The sequence below is a fragment of the Trichomonas vaginalis genome, chromosome IV (genome assembly GCF_026262505.1).
Source record: "Trichomonas vaginalis G3 chromosome IV, whole genome shotgun sequence".
In the NCBI taxonomy this organism is placed as follows: Eukaryota; Parabasalia; order Trichomonadida; family Trichomonadidae; genus Trichomonas; species Trichomonas vaginalis.
The window spans coordinates 16,440,179-16,457,126 of NC_067206.1; the positions used below are offsets into that span (position 1 = coordinate 16,440,179).

The 16,948-nt window shown below is 33.0% G+C and overlaps 9 protein-coding genes and 1 pseudogene across 10 annotated transcripts, besides 3 other annotated features; 3 read left to right on the plus strand and 7 right to left on the minus strand.

Annotated features, from left to right (window-relative positions):
* Positions 1-4,306: part of a mobile genetic element that runs on past the window's edge.
* TVAGG3_0105970 (uncharacterized protein) lies at positions 850-1,086 on the minus strand (the record flags this gene model as incomplete). The annotated part of the gene is made up of 1 exon (XM_051222954.1): positions 850-1,086. One exon carries the CDS (start codon positions 1,084-1,086, stop codon positions 850-852), a length of 237 nt encoding a protein of 78 aa, XP_051107940.1.
* Positions 1,130-1,605, minus strand: TVAGG3_0105980 (annotated as a pseudogene). The gene has a single exon. A coding segment is annotated over exon 1 (476 nt).
* TVAGG3_0105990 (uncharacterized protein) lies at positions 1,734-1,886 on the minus strand (the record flags this gene model as incomplete). The annotated part of the gene is made up of 1 exon (XM_051222955.1): positions 1,734-1,886. One exon carries the CDS (start codon positions 1,884-1,886, stop codon positions 1,734-1,736), a length of 153 nt encoding a protein of 50 aa, XP_051107941.1.
* TVAGG3_0106000 (uncharacterized protein) lies at positions 2,325-2,822 on the plus strand (the record flags this gene model as incomplete). The annotated part of the gene is made up of 1 exon (XM_051222956.1): positions 2,325-2,822. A coding segment is annotated over one exon (498 nt), but the record flags the coding sequence as incomplete, so codon positions are not given.
* Positions 3,278-3,463, minus strand: TVAGG3_0106010 (phage tail repeat-like family; the record flags this gene model as incomplete). Its single annotated transcript, XM_051222957.1, has 1 exon — positions 3,278-3,463. One exon carries the CDS (start codon positions 3,461-3,463, stop codon positions 3,278-3,280), a length of 186 nt encoding a protein of 61 aa, XP_051107943.1.
* Positions 4,307-4,759: 453 nt separating the features above from the next.
* On the plus strand, positions 4,760-5,608 carry TVAGG3_0106020 (uncharacterized protein; the record flags this gene model as incomplete). Its single annotated transcript, XM_051222958.1, has 1 exon — positions 4,760-5,608. The coding sequence occupies one exon, from the start codon at positions 4,760-4,762 to the stop codon at positions 5,606-5,608; it is 849 nt and encodes a 282-aa protein (XP_051107944.1).
* A 4-nt stretch (positions 5,609-5,612) lies between these two features.
* Positions 5,613-5,855, minus strand: TVAGG3_0106030 (serine threonine-protein phosphatase family; the record flags this gene model as incomplete). Its single annotated transcript, XM_051222959.1, has 1 exon — positions 5,613-5,855. The coding sequence occupies one exon, from the start codon at positions 5,853-5,855 to the stop codon at positions 5,613-5,615; it is 243 nt and encodes an 80-aa protein (XP_051107945.1).
* An 18-nt stretch (positions 5,856-5,873) lies between these two features.
* On the minus strand, positions 5,874-6,236 carry TVAGG3_0106040 (uncharacterized protein; the record flags this gene model as incomplete). The annotated part of the gene is made up of 1 exon (XM_051222960.1): positions 5,874-6,236. The coding sequence occupies one exon, from the start codon at positions 6,234-6,236 to the stop codon at positions 5,874-5,876; it is 363 nt and encodes a 120-aa protein (XP_051107946.1).
* A 6,797-nt stretch (positions 6,237-13,033) lies between these two features.
* Positions 13,034-13,387: a mobile genetic element.
* Positions 13,388-14,675: 1,288 nt separating this feature from the next.
* On the plus strand, positions 14,676-15,038 carry TVAGG3_0106060 (uncharacterized protein; the record flags this gene model as incomplete). Its single annotated transcript, XM_051222961.1, has 1 exon — positions 14,676-15,038. The coding sequence occupies one exon, from the start codon at positions 14,676-14,678 to the stop codon at positions 15,036-15,038; it is 363 nt and encodes a 120-aa protein (XP_051107947.1).
* Positions 15,039-15,380: 342 nt separating this feature from the next.
* On the minus strand, positions 15,381-16,154 carry TVAGG3_0106070 (uncharacterized protein; the record flags this gene model as incomplete). The annotated part of the gene is made up of 1 exon (XM_051222962.1): positions 15,381-16,154. A coding segment is annotated over one exon (774 nt), but the record flags the coding sequence as incomplete, so codon positions are not given.
* A 451-nt stretch (positions 16,155-16,605) lies between these two features.
* Positions 16,606-16,948: part of a mobile genetic element that runs on past the window's edge.

Below are 16,948 nucleotides of genomic sequence, written 5' to 3' on the forward strand. Positions count from 1 at the left end.
CATAAAAGTCCTTACCAATACATAGAAAACTATTGTTGCTTGAACTGAAACTTGCATGACACATAACATTTTGAGGGTCAAACACGTTTCTATAAACTGTCAAATCTGCTGGTGGAAGTATAAATTGAAATGGACCATCTGGTGGTAATGGTTCGTTCTGGTTTAGTAACCGAAAAATTGTGCCCAAGAACGTTTGTCTACTTTCCAAATAATAAAAACTCTGTATCTCTTGGAGGGTTTAATTTCAATCTTTTGAAATGAAACGGTGGAGTTCATCTTGTCATATTCTAGTTTCAGATAATATGTTCCATTTAGTAAAGAGTCGTATTTTTCTTGAAATTCCCAATAATATTTGTTCATTTGAGTTTGAAAGTCATTTAGAGTTTTCTCAAGACTTTCGTCTGAACGAACTGTAAAGATTCTCATTTCGTCAAATTTGTCTATTAGACCATCAGAACCTTTATACTGCCATGAAAATATACTGCGAACATAAATGCGTTAGTTCTATTTGAAAACAAAACTCTTCTAAATCCTATTGCCTTTGCATCTGAAGGACTTTGAAGCCAACGAATTGGATAGTCAAACCTGTATACTCGGGATGAAATTTCTTCATCTGAAATAGTCCTACCAGCATTTGTAAAGATATAGTCTAACGGTTTTGTATCTGCTACTTTTGTTCTTTGTTTTTCAACCTGAAGCATTTAATATATGTAAAAATATATTGTTTTAAAATGGTATGCCATTTCATATTTCTCATCTAACAAACAAGTTTCCCAACGGTCTTCTCCAACAAACTCAGCGTACATTTCAAATAAAATTAAAAAATGTCACTTTTTTAAAAATAAATTTTTACTTCATGCAATGTTCACTAACATCGAAAGGCATGTCCATAAGACGTTCTTCTTCTAACCTCTCTAGTCTGTTTGGATAATTGGCACGTGCTGTTTCCAAATCCATTTCGTAGGTCAGACCAGCCAGTTTGTCATAGACTTTTATGGGTCTTCCCTTCCTATATTTAAAATTCTTCGAAACTCTCCAACCATATCTTTGCAACTCTGCTTTTATTCTAGCAGATTTTCTATCCATTCTATATGGGGGCATTTTATAAAAATAAAAAAATATTTTTTCTTTACTTTACATAACCGCCTACTGCCATAAGTCTTTGACGCCAACCCATACCAGCTAATGAAGGTTGACTTGGTTTAGTTCCAAACTAAACTTTGGTTTTGGTTTATCTTCAGTTTTTGGTTTTTCTTCTTCTATCGGTTTTTCGTCACTTTTCGGTTTCTCTGACTTTACTTCACTTGCAGGAACAGTTGTGTCGTCAACATCTTCATAAATATCATATGCCATTTGTTTTTGTTTTCCTTTCAACTTTTTGTGTTTGTTGTAAAGTTTAGAATATTTCGACTCTAAGTCAATGAGATGTTCTATAATGAACTGTTGGTCAGTGAAGTAAACTTTTCCATCTGTTGTCTCGAAAGCTCCTTCAGACTTCAATATTTTATTTGTGAGAGTCTGTTTCTTTTTTGAGATACTTGCCGTTCCATTTTTTATGAAAAGTGACTTTGTAGTTAGGGTTTGTATTTCCAGACCTGGCACTTTCTATTATTGAATTTTTCTCTTCATCTGTAAGTTCTTTGACAGGTTTTGACAATGGTTCTGAACTTTTTGTTTGTGGTGTCAAATCTACCGTTTCAACTTCTTCGGTCATTTCATCTCAGTAAAAAATTTTAGTTTGGTTTGTTTTCAACTGGTTGTTGTTGTTTTTTAAGTCGGTCTAAAACTTCCTGAGGTATAGGAAGAACTTGACAAACACGTTGTGTAACTGCTGGAAGCCGACAAATCCATCTTGAACCCATTTGTCTCAATGCTGTATTGTTCATTTCATATCAGTAAAAAACTTTACATTCCCCACGTTTGAGGCGGTTGAGGTTGGTTATTGTTTACCCATTGTTGTGCATGGTTATATCCTCCGTTAAAGAATCTTTCACCTTGGTCCATATAGTGTCCTGCTTGGTTATAGTAGTCATTTGCTTTGTTATAATAGTTTCCTGCTTGTCTTCCTACATTGTCCATCCATCCTTGAACTTTTCCTCTTGTTTCAGGATTTGGAATAAGATTTGTTGCATCTCGTGCTACATCCCAACCTTTCTGTACAGTTTGTATAATAGGTTGTGCTTTCTCTTTAAGTATACCTAATGTACTCAAAATCTTCCTTCCAACTCCAAATACACCTCTGGCTATTGTTCCCACTGCGGGCAAAAATCTGGATGCAACTCCTGCTAATGCGCCAAATAAACCCATTTCTTATAGGATAAAAAATGACGAATCCAAACAAGGACCCCTATGTTTCTAAAGCGACAAAGAAAGCACTCATGGTAAAAATCTTTAGTTCAACACCAAATGCTTGGTTTATGGATATCTTGGAAAACATTCCGAGAGTTAGAACAGATGGACCACCATACTGGTTAATATTTGTTGGTCAAAACACAAGATACTGTGAAGCCATACCATTATGGTCCAAAAATATTTTAGATGTGAAAACTGCTTTGACAATATTCGTTGACAAATACCATCCAACAAAACTGACATCTGACTGTGAAAGTTCTTTCAAATCAGATGATGTAAAAAACTATCTGCGTTCAAAAAATGTAAACCAATATTTCATTGTCGACCAAAACCATTCTGCTCTTGGTGTCATTGACGGTTGTATAAAAATGTTAAGAGACTTAAACCAACCACAAGGTGGTGAAGCAAATGAAATGTCATATGACGACAAATATAGACACTTCTCCATGGCAAAGATGAGACAAGTTTTAAATATTTACAATAGCCGTAAACAAAAAGGTTTGGGAAACCACTCCCCCGAAGAAATGAAAAAAACCCTGACTTAGAGAAAGACTATATATTTAATAATTTAGTCAAAAGAGACAAACAAGAAAGAATGCCGGGCTTCAAACTTCAGAAAGGTGACAAAGTAAAAATAGAAATACCTAAACGCGACCATATGAAAATACTATTGACTATGACAACAATGGGAACCCGACAGGTACTCACATTCGTGTTCGTAAAATAGAAGAAAGTATACAAGAGAATATTATGAAGTTTTAGGCAAACATGGCAAAATGTACACACTGCAAGCAGAAGATAAAACGACTATTGTCAGACCTCGTTTCAAACTTGTCAAAGTTCAAGGTGGTATACTTTCAAAGACAGTTCCTAACAAATATAAGACAACTCCTGACGAATATGCTAAAGAAGTTGAAAATGACGACTAAGCATTTCTATACCATGCGTAAACTGTCATGTAAGGTGGCATGTATTCTTTACTTTGTCCCGTTGTTTGCGTATATCCTGTAACGTGATGTGTATGGATTCCTCCTCCATCAGTGTTATTCCAGTAACAATTTATAGCAAACTTAACGTCCTCTTTAACATCATATCCTTTACCTTTTGTCATTCCTGACCAATCCCAATATCTATGCTTATGCCAACCTGCTTGAGATGTACTTAAATCTATGTAGTGACTGTGTGCAGGTAAATTTGCACCTGAAATCGTTTTACTTCCACCTGTTTCCTTTGAAGAGTTTGCACAATACAAAAACCTGTCGACTATTTGAGTCCAAGTTCCAAAACCCAGAACTGTTTCTGGATTTGTTGAGTTCATTGACGTATAAATAGAGCCTATAGGATATAATGTTTGAAGTATTTCTGTCTTTAATGTTTGAAGCTCTTTTTTGTCTGCTTTCTTGTCATATAAATCTTGAGCAGTGAATTTAATATTATATTCATCCTTCATGACATAAACATCTTTACATCTAATGTTTCTCATCGTCGTTATGTCGTCATCCGATGTTAAACCTTGTGGAAAGTTAGGAGGTTTACAATATAATGCATCCCCACCAGTTTCTTCAACCGTTCCTTCAATACTTTCTATAGCAACAGTTGTGAAGAAATCATGTGTATGGTTCTTGTCTGCTTTCTTCTCAAGGCTAACGTTTAAGTCTGTTATTTCAGATATAGAATGTGTATGTCCAACGGCACTTTTCCTGTTTAAGGTTTCTTGTAAGTTTGTAATATTTGCAATGGTATGTGTATGGTTCTTGTCTGCTTTCTTTTCAAGGCTAACGTTTAAGTCTGTTATTTCAGATATAGAATGTGTATGTCCAACGGCACTTTTCCTGTTTAAGGTTTCTTGTAAGTTTGTAATATTTGCAATGGTATGTGTATGTCCAACGGCACTTTTACTGTTTAAGGTTTCTTGTAAGTCTGTTATTTCAGATATAGAATGTGTATGAGTCTTTTTAGAATATTCGTTTTCAGCTCTTGTCACTTCACTTGACATTTTATTGTCAACATATGTTTTGTCTGCTAGTTCAGGATGAGTATGTTCTTTTGTTGCATAAGCATTGTTAGCTCTTTCTTCTTCTTTTGCTATTGCATCGTCTACATATTCTTTGTCAGCTTTGTTGTCAACATCTGCTTTCAAAAGAAGTTCATTTATAGGTTTCTCGTTTAAAGTTCCTTTTGTTGGATTTATACAGACAGTATTGTTCTTCTTGTCTTGAAATAGAAACTCATCTGTCATTGGGTTTAATGTCAGTTTTAAGTTTCCTTCTTTCAATGACTCAGATATCTTAGAATAGTTTGAAAAGTTTGTTGTGTTCTTATTTAGAGCTTGCATAATGAGTTGTCGGTTGTGTTGTATTTCTCTCATGGAAGCAATATCTTTCGACATTTTTATTCTAGATAAAATATGCTTCCAATAGAAAAAGAAAATTCAAGAGTTGCTACAACTAAACCATTAGATGAACTTTTTACTAATGTCGGTCAAAAGTTTGAGACAGAGACCGTAAAGCATGAAGGCTATCGTTTTGACTACCCATTAAGATGGCTAAGAGACCCATCTGTCACAAAAGCTATTGGCTTTCGTAGAATGAAGTTCATTTCAGAAGCCATACATAGTTTCCCATTTACGGTCGGTTTTGAAGTTCGATACTATAACAAAGAAAAACGTATGTATGAGAAATTTGAACAGGGAAAACTTTTACAAGTTAGTTTGCTTGTAAACTTAGAAACAACTCTTCAAGCTTTTCAAGAAAAAATAAACGATATCTATATCGAATATGCAAAACAGTATAACATTGACGAGGGAGAATACCATCTCGATATTATTTATGACAGGAAAAATGCAACTGTTAAAATCAATAGAATAGAAGACCTTGGAGAAAACGTTTATATTTCTACAAAATATAACAACTTGGCATGGTATAGATTTATGAGGATGTTAAATCAGCCTGCAGCATATCCAGTACACCCAGACTTTTATGAAGTCGAAAACCCTAATGGAACATATGAAAATGTTTTCGACCAAGATGCTATTATTGTTCATGCTTCATTTTCTGGCGCCCAAAACTCTTTCTTATGCTTGGCAAATGACTTTTACGAAAAACCTACAAAGTTATACGAACCACCAAGTGGAAGTATTTCAGACTTTCAAGTATGGTTTACTACAGATGGAAGAAAAAGAATAATTCCATTATACCATGCGTTTTACTTAGAACTTAGTTTCATATACAACTACTATCGAACGGTAAAAATATAATTTTTTAATACGGTTGAGGTGTTGGATTTGGTTGCCAACTAGACTGTGGTGCAGGTTCAGGCTGTTGTATAACAGGAGCTTGTTCTTCTGGTTCAGGGTCTTTAGGTATAATACCAACAAACTGACCTACCCTTTTACCAATATTTTTGACACCGTTCCAAATTCCTCTTCCTACGGTTTTTATTCCATTCCATATACCTCTTCCAACATTTCGAAAGAAGTTTCCTATCTTACTGAAGAAACCCATTTTACTATATGTAAAAATCTAATGTCCGCCTAGTCTCTTACGTTTCCTGTTGAGTTCCATAGCATTCTTTAACTGGAGCTCATACATTCTGTTTCTCCTCTGGTAGAAAACATATTCTGGGTCAACTCCTGTGTTCGCGTCATCTGCATAAAGTTGTTTATATCCCACTTCAGGGTTTGTATAAAACTCTTTCCATCTCATATTTGCATACCATGGTGGCAAACCTAACGCAGCGTCATTTGACATGGCAGTTTGCATTTGTACATCTGTTGGCACTTGACCATAGTTTGCCATTGCAGTTTGTATTCTAACTTCATTTGGAATATTCTCTGGGTTTGGTTGTCCAGGTTGCTGTGCATTCGCTAAGTTCTGTGCGTCCATTTAATATTAGATAAAAATATCTCTTACGAGTACATATACTGAACATTTGCAGGCATTGGTTCATCTTCATATTCTCTGTACTTTTCTGCCACGTCAAAGAAATAAATGACACAATGGAAAAAACCTAAAACAAGTAGTCCTATTTCAAACCACATTTACTTACTAATAAAATTTCTTTGTTATGACACTTTCTCCGGTTTATAGGACCTCTCTTCATATTCTATCTTGTCATATCTAAACTCATAGTCATGTATGTCCTCTAACCATTTCATGACACTTTCCAAACCACTTTTATCGGATGTAAAGTAAAAGCATGGATGGTTATGTATAACGTCTAAAGTTTCTAAAGAGTCTCTCAAAGTCCAGTCTACTTGGTATTGAAAATCCCATGTGTTATAGAACGGCGGGTCCACTATAAAGAAAACATTTTCCTTGTCTTTATATTTTTCATACAACTCTGTCCAATAACATCTCACAAACTCTATACCCTCAATATATTTTTCTATGTCCTCTTTGAAAACATTTGTATAGTTAAGATATAAAACTTTTGACATAAGTGTTTCAATGTCATGAACTCTTATAGAACCACTATATAATAGTCTAGCAGATATACTATCCCAGTCTATATATTCTGCTTTTTTCAAAACCTCTCTCACAATATTTTTCTTATCTAATGGTATACGTTCCATCTTACCTATAGGTATCTTTTCTTTTAACTCTTTCAATATATTGTTTGTGTCTGGTATATGTTTGAGACGGTCCATATAGTTGTCGAAGTCATTGCATATAATCTTTGAGTCTGGGAATATTGTATGGCACAAATGGGATATATAGAAACTTCCACCGAACAAATCTACAAATGTTAGACCATTCGGTAGTTTCTTAAGTTCTCTCAATAGAATATCTTTACATCTACTCTTATTTCCAAAGAACGGTAACGGAGGTTTTGTAAAATTCATTTATATATAATAATAAAAATGTTTTTTCCTGAAAAGTGACAGAAAAGTGACAAAACATGAAAACATATATAATTTGTGAAAAGCGACACATTATATAATGTTTTCGACCCAGAAGAAGGCTTCTTCCCAGAAGCAATGGAGGAAGAAGAAGAGTCCTCCGAATTCACACCAGAAGACTAACAATTTTCCGAATAAAAACTTCATTTATACTAAACATCTTCGGGGCTAGAGGGCACGAAGTGCCTGGAAGCCCCACTACCTTTTTTTTACTTTTCATTGAATTACATAAGATTTAATAATCTCATAAATATTCTTTTTAATTTTCCGAATTCCGTGTGCATTTAGATTGCCTATACCTGTATATAATAATTCTAGAATGGTTTGGTTAGATATTAAGTTTTTTAGATTAATATTTTAACATTTTGATAAAACAAGCATTTGTTCCATTTTAGAATCGCCATTGAACTCCGGTTTGACTAACATGATGTTGTATGATCAAATAAATTCTAACTTCATGAGATAAATTTTGAAATTAGAAAATGCGATATCTGACTCAAATATTTATCTGAACACATTTAACATTCAATGATAAACTAAAGTACTATACAGCAGATTCGATTTGGCTTATATTTTATATAATCAACAAATAATCCTATAAAATTGTGCTATTCACGTTGCTCAAAGATGTATTGAACATTCCCTACTTGTGTATTGATAAAATTAGATATAGATTCTAATGTAAATCGATATTTTGAAAATTCATATATATTTTGTCTTGGTTTGGCATTTGATCGTGTTGAAACCGGAATTGCAATATATATCATCTAAATATATAACTATCAAAATATGAGCTATAGATTTTTAAATTATTCTCCTGAATATGAGTGACTAACATAATTATATTGAATTGAGTAGTAAGAATCATAAATATTAGAATCTGACGATAATTTATTATAACTTTATATAGGAACAAGATTATAAATGATGATGAAAATAAAGATTAAATTTAAATCTGAAAATTTGAAAACATTAAGTGTATATGATAGCATTACAAAATTAAATTTTATGTGGAAGAGGAAATAGAGGAATTAGAAGTATTATGAGAAAATAATAAGATATAAAAACAAGATTCTATTAAATGAGTTAATTTATAGAAAGGAATAACAGTGTGAATGTAGTAAATGAATGTTTTCATGATGTATTATTGAAATCTTAAGTTTTGTTAAGAAGATAATAAGGGAATCAAATTTTGTATTAGGAAGTTTGACCGACAAGAGTGTATTGTGCACTCTTGTCGGTCTGCATGTCTCATTCCGGGAGACATTGTCACTGCATGTCTCCCAGAATGAGACACTCTTCCGCATTCATAACTTGAATGCGGAAGTTTGACCGACAAACGTGTATGGTGCACTCTTGTCGGTCTGCATGTCTCATTCCGGGAGACATTGTCACTGCATGTCTCCCAGAATGAGACAATCTTTTGCAATCACAATGTGATTACAAAACTTCGACCGACAAGAGTGTACAATACACTCTTGTCGGTCTGCATGTCTCATTCCGGGAGACATTGTCACTGCATGTCTCCCAGAATGAGACACTCTTCCGCATTCATAACTTGAATGCGGAAGTTTGACCGACAAGAGTGCACAATACACTCTTGTCGATCTAAATGTATCTTACAATCAAAGACACTTTCATACAATCTTTTCGAAGTTAAAAAAAAAATTTAATTATTTCTTTCTTTTGTTTATTAAATCGCCTTACTCACGTACTAATCTCTTTTAGAGACTCTATCGAGCTATCCCCACATATAAACCTGTGACAATAATACATATTTACTCTCTTCATATTCTGATCTCATGACACATTATCGCAAAAACTATAATTATACAACACATCTCATAAAGTCTCATTTTAGCCCTATCTAAGCGTTCAAAACCTATTTTCCACACGTAATCTGATTCTTCTGGCTCCGCTGATTCGATTTCTGCTGTCAGATCGTGAAAATATGCATCACATAAAGAGATAAATGCAAATTGCACAACTTAATATTTCCTTAAATCTTTTTTTTGAAAATTCAATTTTTTCCAAAAATGTATGAATTCAAAAGTTCAGATTATATCTAGTCATTTTCCAACATTAATTTTGTGTTTTAGTTTTTGAGATATTCATTTTATTATACGTATTATTCAGAAAATTAAAAGAATTTGTGAGGGGAAACGGAGGAGATAATAAATATGTAAAGATGGATGAATAGACAATTTGAAAAAAAAAGCAATAATTTTGAGTTGTTTATCTCTTTATGTGATGCATATTTTCACGATCTGACAGCAGAAATCGAATCAGCGGAGCCAGAAGAATCAGATTACGTGTGGAAAATAGGTTTTGAACGCTTAGATAGGGCTAAAATGAGACTTTATGAGATGTGTTGTATAATTATAGTTTTTGCGATAATGTGTCATGAGATCAGAATATGAAGAGAGTAAATATGTATTATTGTCACAGGTTTATATGTGGGGATAGCTCGATAGAGTCTCTAAAAGAGATTAGTACGTGAGTAAGGCGATTTAATAAACAAAAGAAAGAAATAATTAATTTTTTTTTTTAACTTCGAAAAGATTGTATGAAAGTGTCTTTGATTGTAAGATACATTTAGATCGACAAGAGTGTATTGTGCACTCTTGTCGGTCAAACTTCCGCATTCAAGTTATGAATGCGGAAGAGTGTCTCATTCTGGGAGACATGCAGTGACAATGTCTCCCGGAATGAGACATGCAGACCGACAAGAGTGTATTGTGCACTCTTGTCGGTCGAAGTTTTGCAATCGCGTTGTGATTGCAAAAGATTGTGCTATTCCTGCATATTTTCTACGAGCCTGCTTCATAAAATTGAATCCTTCTATCCAAATTAAATGCAATTTCGCTAATCTTTCATCTAAAATCACTAATCAGAAGCATATTGCAAGTTAACTTGAACCGGCATGTTCCTCCTATCCTGTCTTTCAGTTCTTTCTATCAGCCATGGTTCACAAGGAGGAGAGCTTTGCGCACAATCAAACAGAAGATTGCGGCAGAGGAACCGGGAAGAGAGCAGCTTGAAGCGGTAAAATGTCCGAATGCTGTCTCCCAGGTGTATCTGTCAGGCAAAGTTCACAAGGAGGAGAGCTTTGCGCACAATCAAACAGAAGATTGCGGCAGAGGAACCGGGAAGAGAGCAGCTTGAAGTGGTAAGCTGTTTTCAAATCTTTAGTTAACAAACTTTAACAAAAGACATCTAAAAAATTTGAAATAATTGCAAAATAATGCCGTCAGGTAATGCGCACCTAAGGGAGGTGTTTTGCGGGAGCTGGGGATATCTTGGTGAGTACTCAGGAGGCCAAGAAGGGCACCCCAACCGACATTTTGCTGACGCATTGTGTAAGCAACCATTCTGATAACCGCTCAAACCGTCGGGACAAAATAATTTATGAAATTATAAGTCATCTTTCTAATACATATTTTTGGAAGGGCGTAAGATACGCCAACTTAAATATATTATTAAATATGAGAAAATCACTCAACAAAAAAACAATTCTTTCAAAAAGTTTAAAATTTATCTTTCTAATACATATTTTTGGAAGGGCGTAAGATACGCCAACTTAAATATATTATTAAATATGAGAAAATCACTCAACAAAAAAACAATTCTTTCAAAAAGTTTAAAATTTATCTTTCTAATACATATTTTTGGAAGGGCGTAAGATACGCCAACTTAAATAATTATTAAATATAAGAAAATCGCTCAACAAAAAAACAATTCTTTCAAAAAGTTTGACATTGATCTTTCTAATACATATCCTATGGAAGGAGTTTACATTCACAAAATAAAAACCAGTTCAAAATCTTATTACTCCTTGAATTAAAATCATTTAATTTCAAATCCATTCCAAATCCTTAAATCTGTATTAAAATCATTTTGCCAACAACCAATACAATACAAATTACATTTCCATATATCTTCTTGTCCATTTTAATTTTTTATCTCATTTTATTTAATTTTATTTAAAGCATATAGACATCGAGATCCTTTACACATAGTTATATAAAAGTCAAATACATAATAAATTCTTAATTCTAGAGATATCTCAAAATCTCAATTTTTTAATTTAAAATACCTTTCATTTTTCACAGTACTATCACAACAAACAAGCCATTTACTAATTAACACATATAAGAAAAATATCAAATTACAAAACAACTTTCAATATCATTCGCATCGAATTCTATTTTTTCATAATTATCAACTACATGTTATTATATAATATATGTCGGCGCATATTCCACTCTATACAAGTGTCAGACACACTCACACAAAGCTGTGAGATTCATACCTCTATCAGTAGGACTTCTCAAATCAAGAACACATATGTTTCACTATCGCACATCTGTGTAGGATCTAATTAACCCTCTGGACTGGTACTTCAAAATTTGATAATTTGATAATTTCATGTGATATCATCATTTGCCTTTAAAACAACTGTGCGTTAAACTAGACATGTTTCTCTATCATAATGCAAAATATCAAAGTTTGGGAGACTCCCAAAGTGTCTGAAACTGATCATAAGGGTGAAAAACCGTTTTCCAGAAGTTGGGAACGTAGGGTATTATTATTTTACAATAACTGCATGCCCTAATGCGTTCATTTGGAAAGGAATTTAATGCATCCTTTCAAAAATAACTAGACATCTTATTCATTGATAACATCTTCATTTCTTATGACTTAAATGTATATACATTTCAATAAAATAAATTAAAATAAACAATGTTGCAAGGTGTGAAATAACCTAAAAATCGAAATGCCTGAGTGAAAGTCGATATAACTAATTACGAGAAAATAGTAGTATATGTGGAAGGGTTGTGTGACTTTTTTTGTAAACGTAAGAATTCATACAATATCGAGCGATTTTGTATCATTTTTTTTAACATATGAAGTAAATGTATGATTCTTACGGTTTTTATTCTTACGTTTTTGAATAAATCAAGATTTAAAAAATTTTCAAAATTGTAAGACATTTACACTCAGCCCAAACATAATGAAATAAACACATTAAAAAATTAACATTAATTTTAAAATAATTTATTTTTTCATCTTTTATAAAAGAAGCTATATATAGATGATGTCAGATATTCCGCGATTAATTAAACATTGTTTAAATCCTGAATGGAATCAATGGAGTCATAATCAAAGACCTCATAAACGAGTAAAAGAAATTAGAAATAATTATTTTCATGAATGAAAGATTCACTACCATAATGAAATAAAAAATAAAAAAATAAACTTTAAAAATTATGTCTTACATTTTTGAATAATTTATTTTTAATTCGTATGAAATGAGCGTCAAAACTAACAACGTTAAAAAATTAGGATTCACAAACGAGGAAATAAAGGATATATTATTTAAGAAACTAATGATTATTTGAATTTATGAAATCAATTATTTGATTCATTCTTTCTTCAATCTCTTCTATTCTTTTTGTTAAATCATCAATTTTCATTAATGAGGTTGTTGTGCATGAAAATTCGGTTCACTTCACTTCTGACAAAAAGTGACAAGTTTACATGACAAAAATAGTTTACATGGCAAAATATATGGGGTATTTGTTTTAAAAGTAGTTATCTTTATATATAAAAATAAAACTTTTGATATATTTGAGTAAATGATTTATTAATTTATTTATTTTTTTTTCATAATAAATATATATATATATATAATAGTGAAATAGAACAAGAGATAATTATTGATGATTAAATTGTAGACGAGGATAAAAGTTTAGATAAATTAATAAAATTAGCGTGGAATCAGACAAATTTCGGGTTGTTTGGGAAGGAATTGTTGGCTATGATGTACCGATTCATGATCAGTACATCATAGCCAACAATTCCTTATACAAAGTTCAAAAACTTGGGTACAATCAGTTCTGATTGCACCCAAGTTTTTGAACTTTCTCGAGGGAATGAAAGGGTAAGAGGTATACATTATGAATATATACCTCTTACCCTTCCATTCCCTCTCTGACAGCGGGAAACTTTGTCTGAATGTTAAACTATTCAGACAAAGTTTCCCGCTGTTTGGGAAGGAATTGTTGGCTATGATGTACTGATTCATGATCAGTACATCATAGCCAACAATTCCTTATACAAAGTTCAAAAACTGATTTTCATTTGGCAGATCCACTTCTTGTGTTTCCATTTTTTTTGAATCAATTTATACAAATAAAAAAAAGGTAGTGGGGCTTCCAGGCACTTCGTGCCCTCTAGCCCCGAAGATGTTTAGTATAAATGAAGTTTTTATTCGGAAAATTGTTAGTCTTCTGGTGTGAATTCGGAGGACTCTTCTTCTTCCTCCATTGCTTCTGGGAAGAAGCCTTCTTCTGGGTCGAAAACATTATATAATGTGTCGCTTTTCACAAATTATATATGTTTTCATGTTTTGTCACTTTTCTGTCACTTTTCAGGAAAAAACATTTTTATTATTATATATAAATGAATTTTACAAAACCTCCGTTACCGTTCTTTGGAAATAAGAGTAAATGTAAAGATATTATATTGAGAGAACTTAAGAAACTATCGAATGGTCTAACATTTGTAGATTTGTTCGGTGGAAGTTTCTATATATCCCATTTGTGCCATACAATATTCCCAGACTCAAAGATTATATGCAATGACTTCGACAACTATATGGACCGTCTCAAACATATACCAGACACAAACAATATATTGAAAGAGTTAAAAGAAAAGATACCTATAGGTAAGATGGAACGTATACCATTAGATAAGAAAAATATTGTGAGAGAGGTTTTGAAAAAAGCAGAATATATAGACTGGGATAGTATATCTGCTAGACTATTATATAGTGGTTCTATAAGAGTTCATGACATTGAAACACTTATGTCAAAAGTTTTATATCTTAACTATACAAATGTTTTCAAAGAGGACATAGAAAAATATATTGAGGGTATAGAGTTTGTGAGATGTTATTGGACAGAGTTGTATGAAAAATATAAAGACAAGGAAAATGTTTTCTTTATAGTGGACCCGCCGTTCTATAACACATGGGATTTTCAATACCAAGTAGACTGGACTTTGAGAGACTCTTTAGAAACTTTAGACGTTATACATAACCATCCATGCTTTTACTTTACATCCGATAAAAGTGGTTTGGAAAGTGTCATGAAATGGTTAGAGGACATACATGACTATGAGTTTAGATATGACAAGATAGAATATGAGAGAGGTCCTATAAACCGGAGAAAGTGTCATAACAAAGAAATTTTATTAGTAAGTAAATGTGGTTTGAAATAGGACTACTTGTTTTAGGTTTTTTCCATTGTGTCATTTATTTCTTTGACGTGGCAGAAAAGTACAGAGAATATGAAGATGAACCAATGCCTGCAAATGTTCAGTATATGTACTCGTAAGAGATATTTTTATCTAATATTAAATGGACGCACAGAACTTAGCGAATGCACAGCAACCTGGACAACCAAACCCAGAGAATATTCCAAATGAAGTTAGAATACAAACTGCAATGGCAAACTATGGTCAAGTGCCAACAGATGTACAAATGCAAACTGCCATGTCAAATGACGCTGCGTTAGGTTTGCCACCATGGTATGCAAATATGAGATGGAAAGAGTTTTATACAAACCCTGAAGTGGGATATAAACAACTTTATGCAGATGACGCGAACACAGGAGTTGACCCAGAATATGTTTTCTACCAGAGGAGAAACAGAATGTATGAGCTCCAGTTAAAGAATGCTATGGAACTCAACAGGAAACGTAAGAGACTAGGCGGACATTAGATTTTTACATATAGTAAAATGGGTTTCTTCAGTAAGATAGGAAACTTCTTTCGAAATGTTGGAAGAGGTATATGGAATGGAATAAAAAACCGTAGGAAGAGGAATTTGGAACGGTGTCAAAAATATTGGTAAAAGGGTAGGTCAGTTCGTTGGTATTATACCTAAAGACCCTGAACCAGAAGAACAAGCTCCTGTTATACAACAGCCTGAACCTGCACCACAGTCTAGTTGGCAACCAAATCCAACACCTCAACCGTATTAAAAAAATTATATTTTTACCGTTCGATAGTAGTTGTATATGAAACTAAGTTCTAAGTAAAACGCATGGTATAATGGAATTATTCTTTTTCTTCCATCTGTAGTAAACCATACTTGAAAGTCTGAAATACTTCCACTCGGCGGTTCGTATAACTTTGTAGGTTTTTCGTAAAAGTCATTTGCCAAGCATAAGAAAGAGTTTTGGGCGCCAGAAAATGAAGCATGAACAATAATAGCATCTTGGTCGAAAACATTTTCATATGTTCCATTAGGGTTTTCGACTTCATAAAAGTCTGGGTGTACTGGATATGCTGCAGGCTGATTTAACATCCTCATAAATCTATACCATGCCAAGTTGTTATATTTTGTAGAAATATAAACGTTTTCTCCAAGGTCTTCTATTCTATTGATTTTAACAGTTGCATTTTTCCTGTCATAAATAATATCGAGATGGTATTCTCCCTCGTCAATGTTATACTGTTTTGCATATTCGATATAGATATCGTTTATTTTTTCTTGAAAAGCTTGAAGAGTTGTTTCTAAGTTTACAAGCAAACTAACTTGTAAAAGTTTTCCCTGTTCAAATTTCTCATACATACGTTTTTCTTTGTTATAGTATCGAACTTCAAAACCGACCGTAAATGGGAAACTATGTATGGCTTCTGAAATGAACTTCATTCTACGAAAGCCAATAGCTTTTGTGACAGATGGGTCTCTTAGCCATCTTAATGGGTAGTCAAAACGATAGCCTTCATGCTTTACGGTCTCTGTCTCAAACTTTTGACCGACATTAGTAAAAAGTTCATCTAATGGTTTAGTTGTAGCAACTCTTGAATTTTCTTTTTCTATTGGAAGCATATTTTATCTAGAATAAAAATGTCGAAAGATATTGCTTCCATGAGAGAAATACAACACAACCGACAACTCATTATGCAAGCTCTAAATAAGAACACAACAAACTTTTTCAAACTATTCTAAGATATCTGAGTCATTGAAAGAAGGAAACTTAAAACTGACATTAAACCCAATGACAGATGAGTTTCTATTTCAAGACAAGAAGAACAATACTGTCTGTATAAATCCAACAAAAGGAACTTTAAACGAGAAACCTATAAATGAACTTCTTTTGAAAGCAGATGTTGACAACAAAGCTGACAAAGAATATGTAGACGATGCAATAGCAAAAGAAGAAGAAAGAGCTAACAATGCTTATGCAACAAAAGAACATACTCATCCTGAACTAGCAGACAAAACATATGTTGACAATAAAATGTCAAGTGAAGTGACAAGAGCTGAAAACGAATATTCTAAAAAGACTCATACACATTCTATATCTGAAATAACAGACTTACAAGAAACCTTAAACAGTAAAAGTGCCGTTGGACATACACATACCATTGCAAATATTACAAACTTACAAGAAACCTTAAACAGGAAAAGTGCCGTTGGACATACACATTCTATATCTGAAATAACAGACTTACAAGAAACCTTAAACAGTAAAAGTGCCGTTGGACATACACATACCATTGCAAATATTACAAACTTACAAGAAACCTTAAACAGAAAAGTGCCGTTGGACATACACATACCATTGCAAATATTACAAACTTACAAGAAACCTTAAACAGGAAAAGTGCCGTTGGACATAC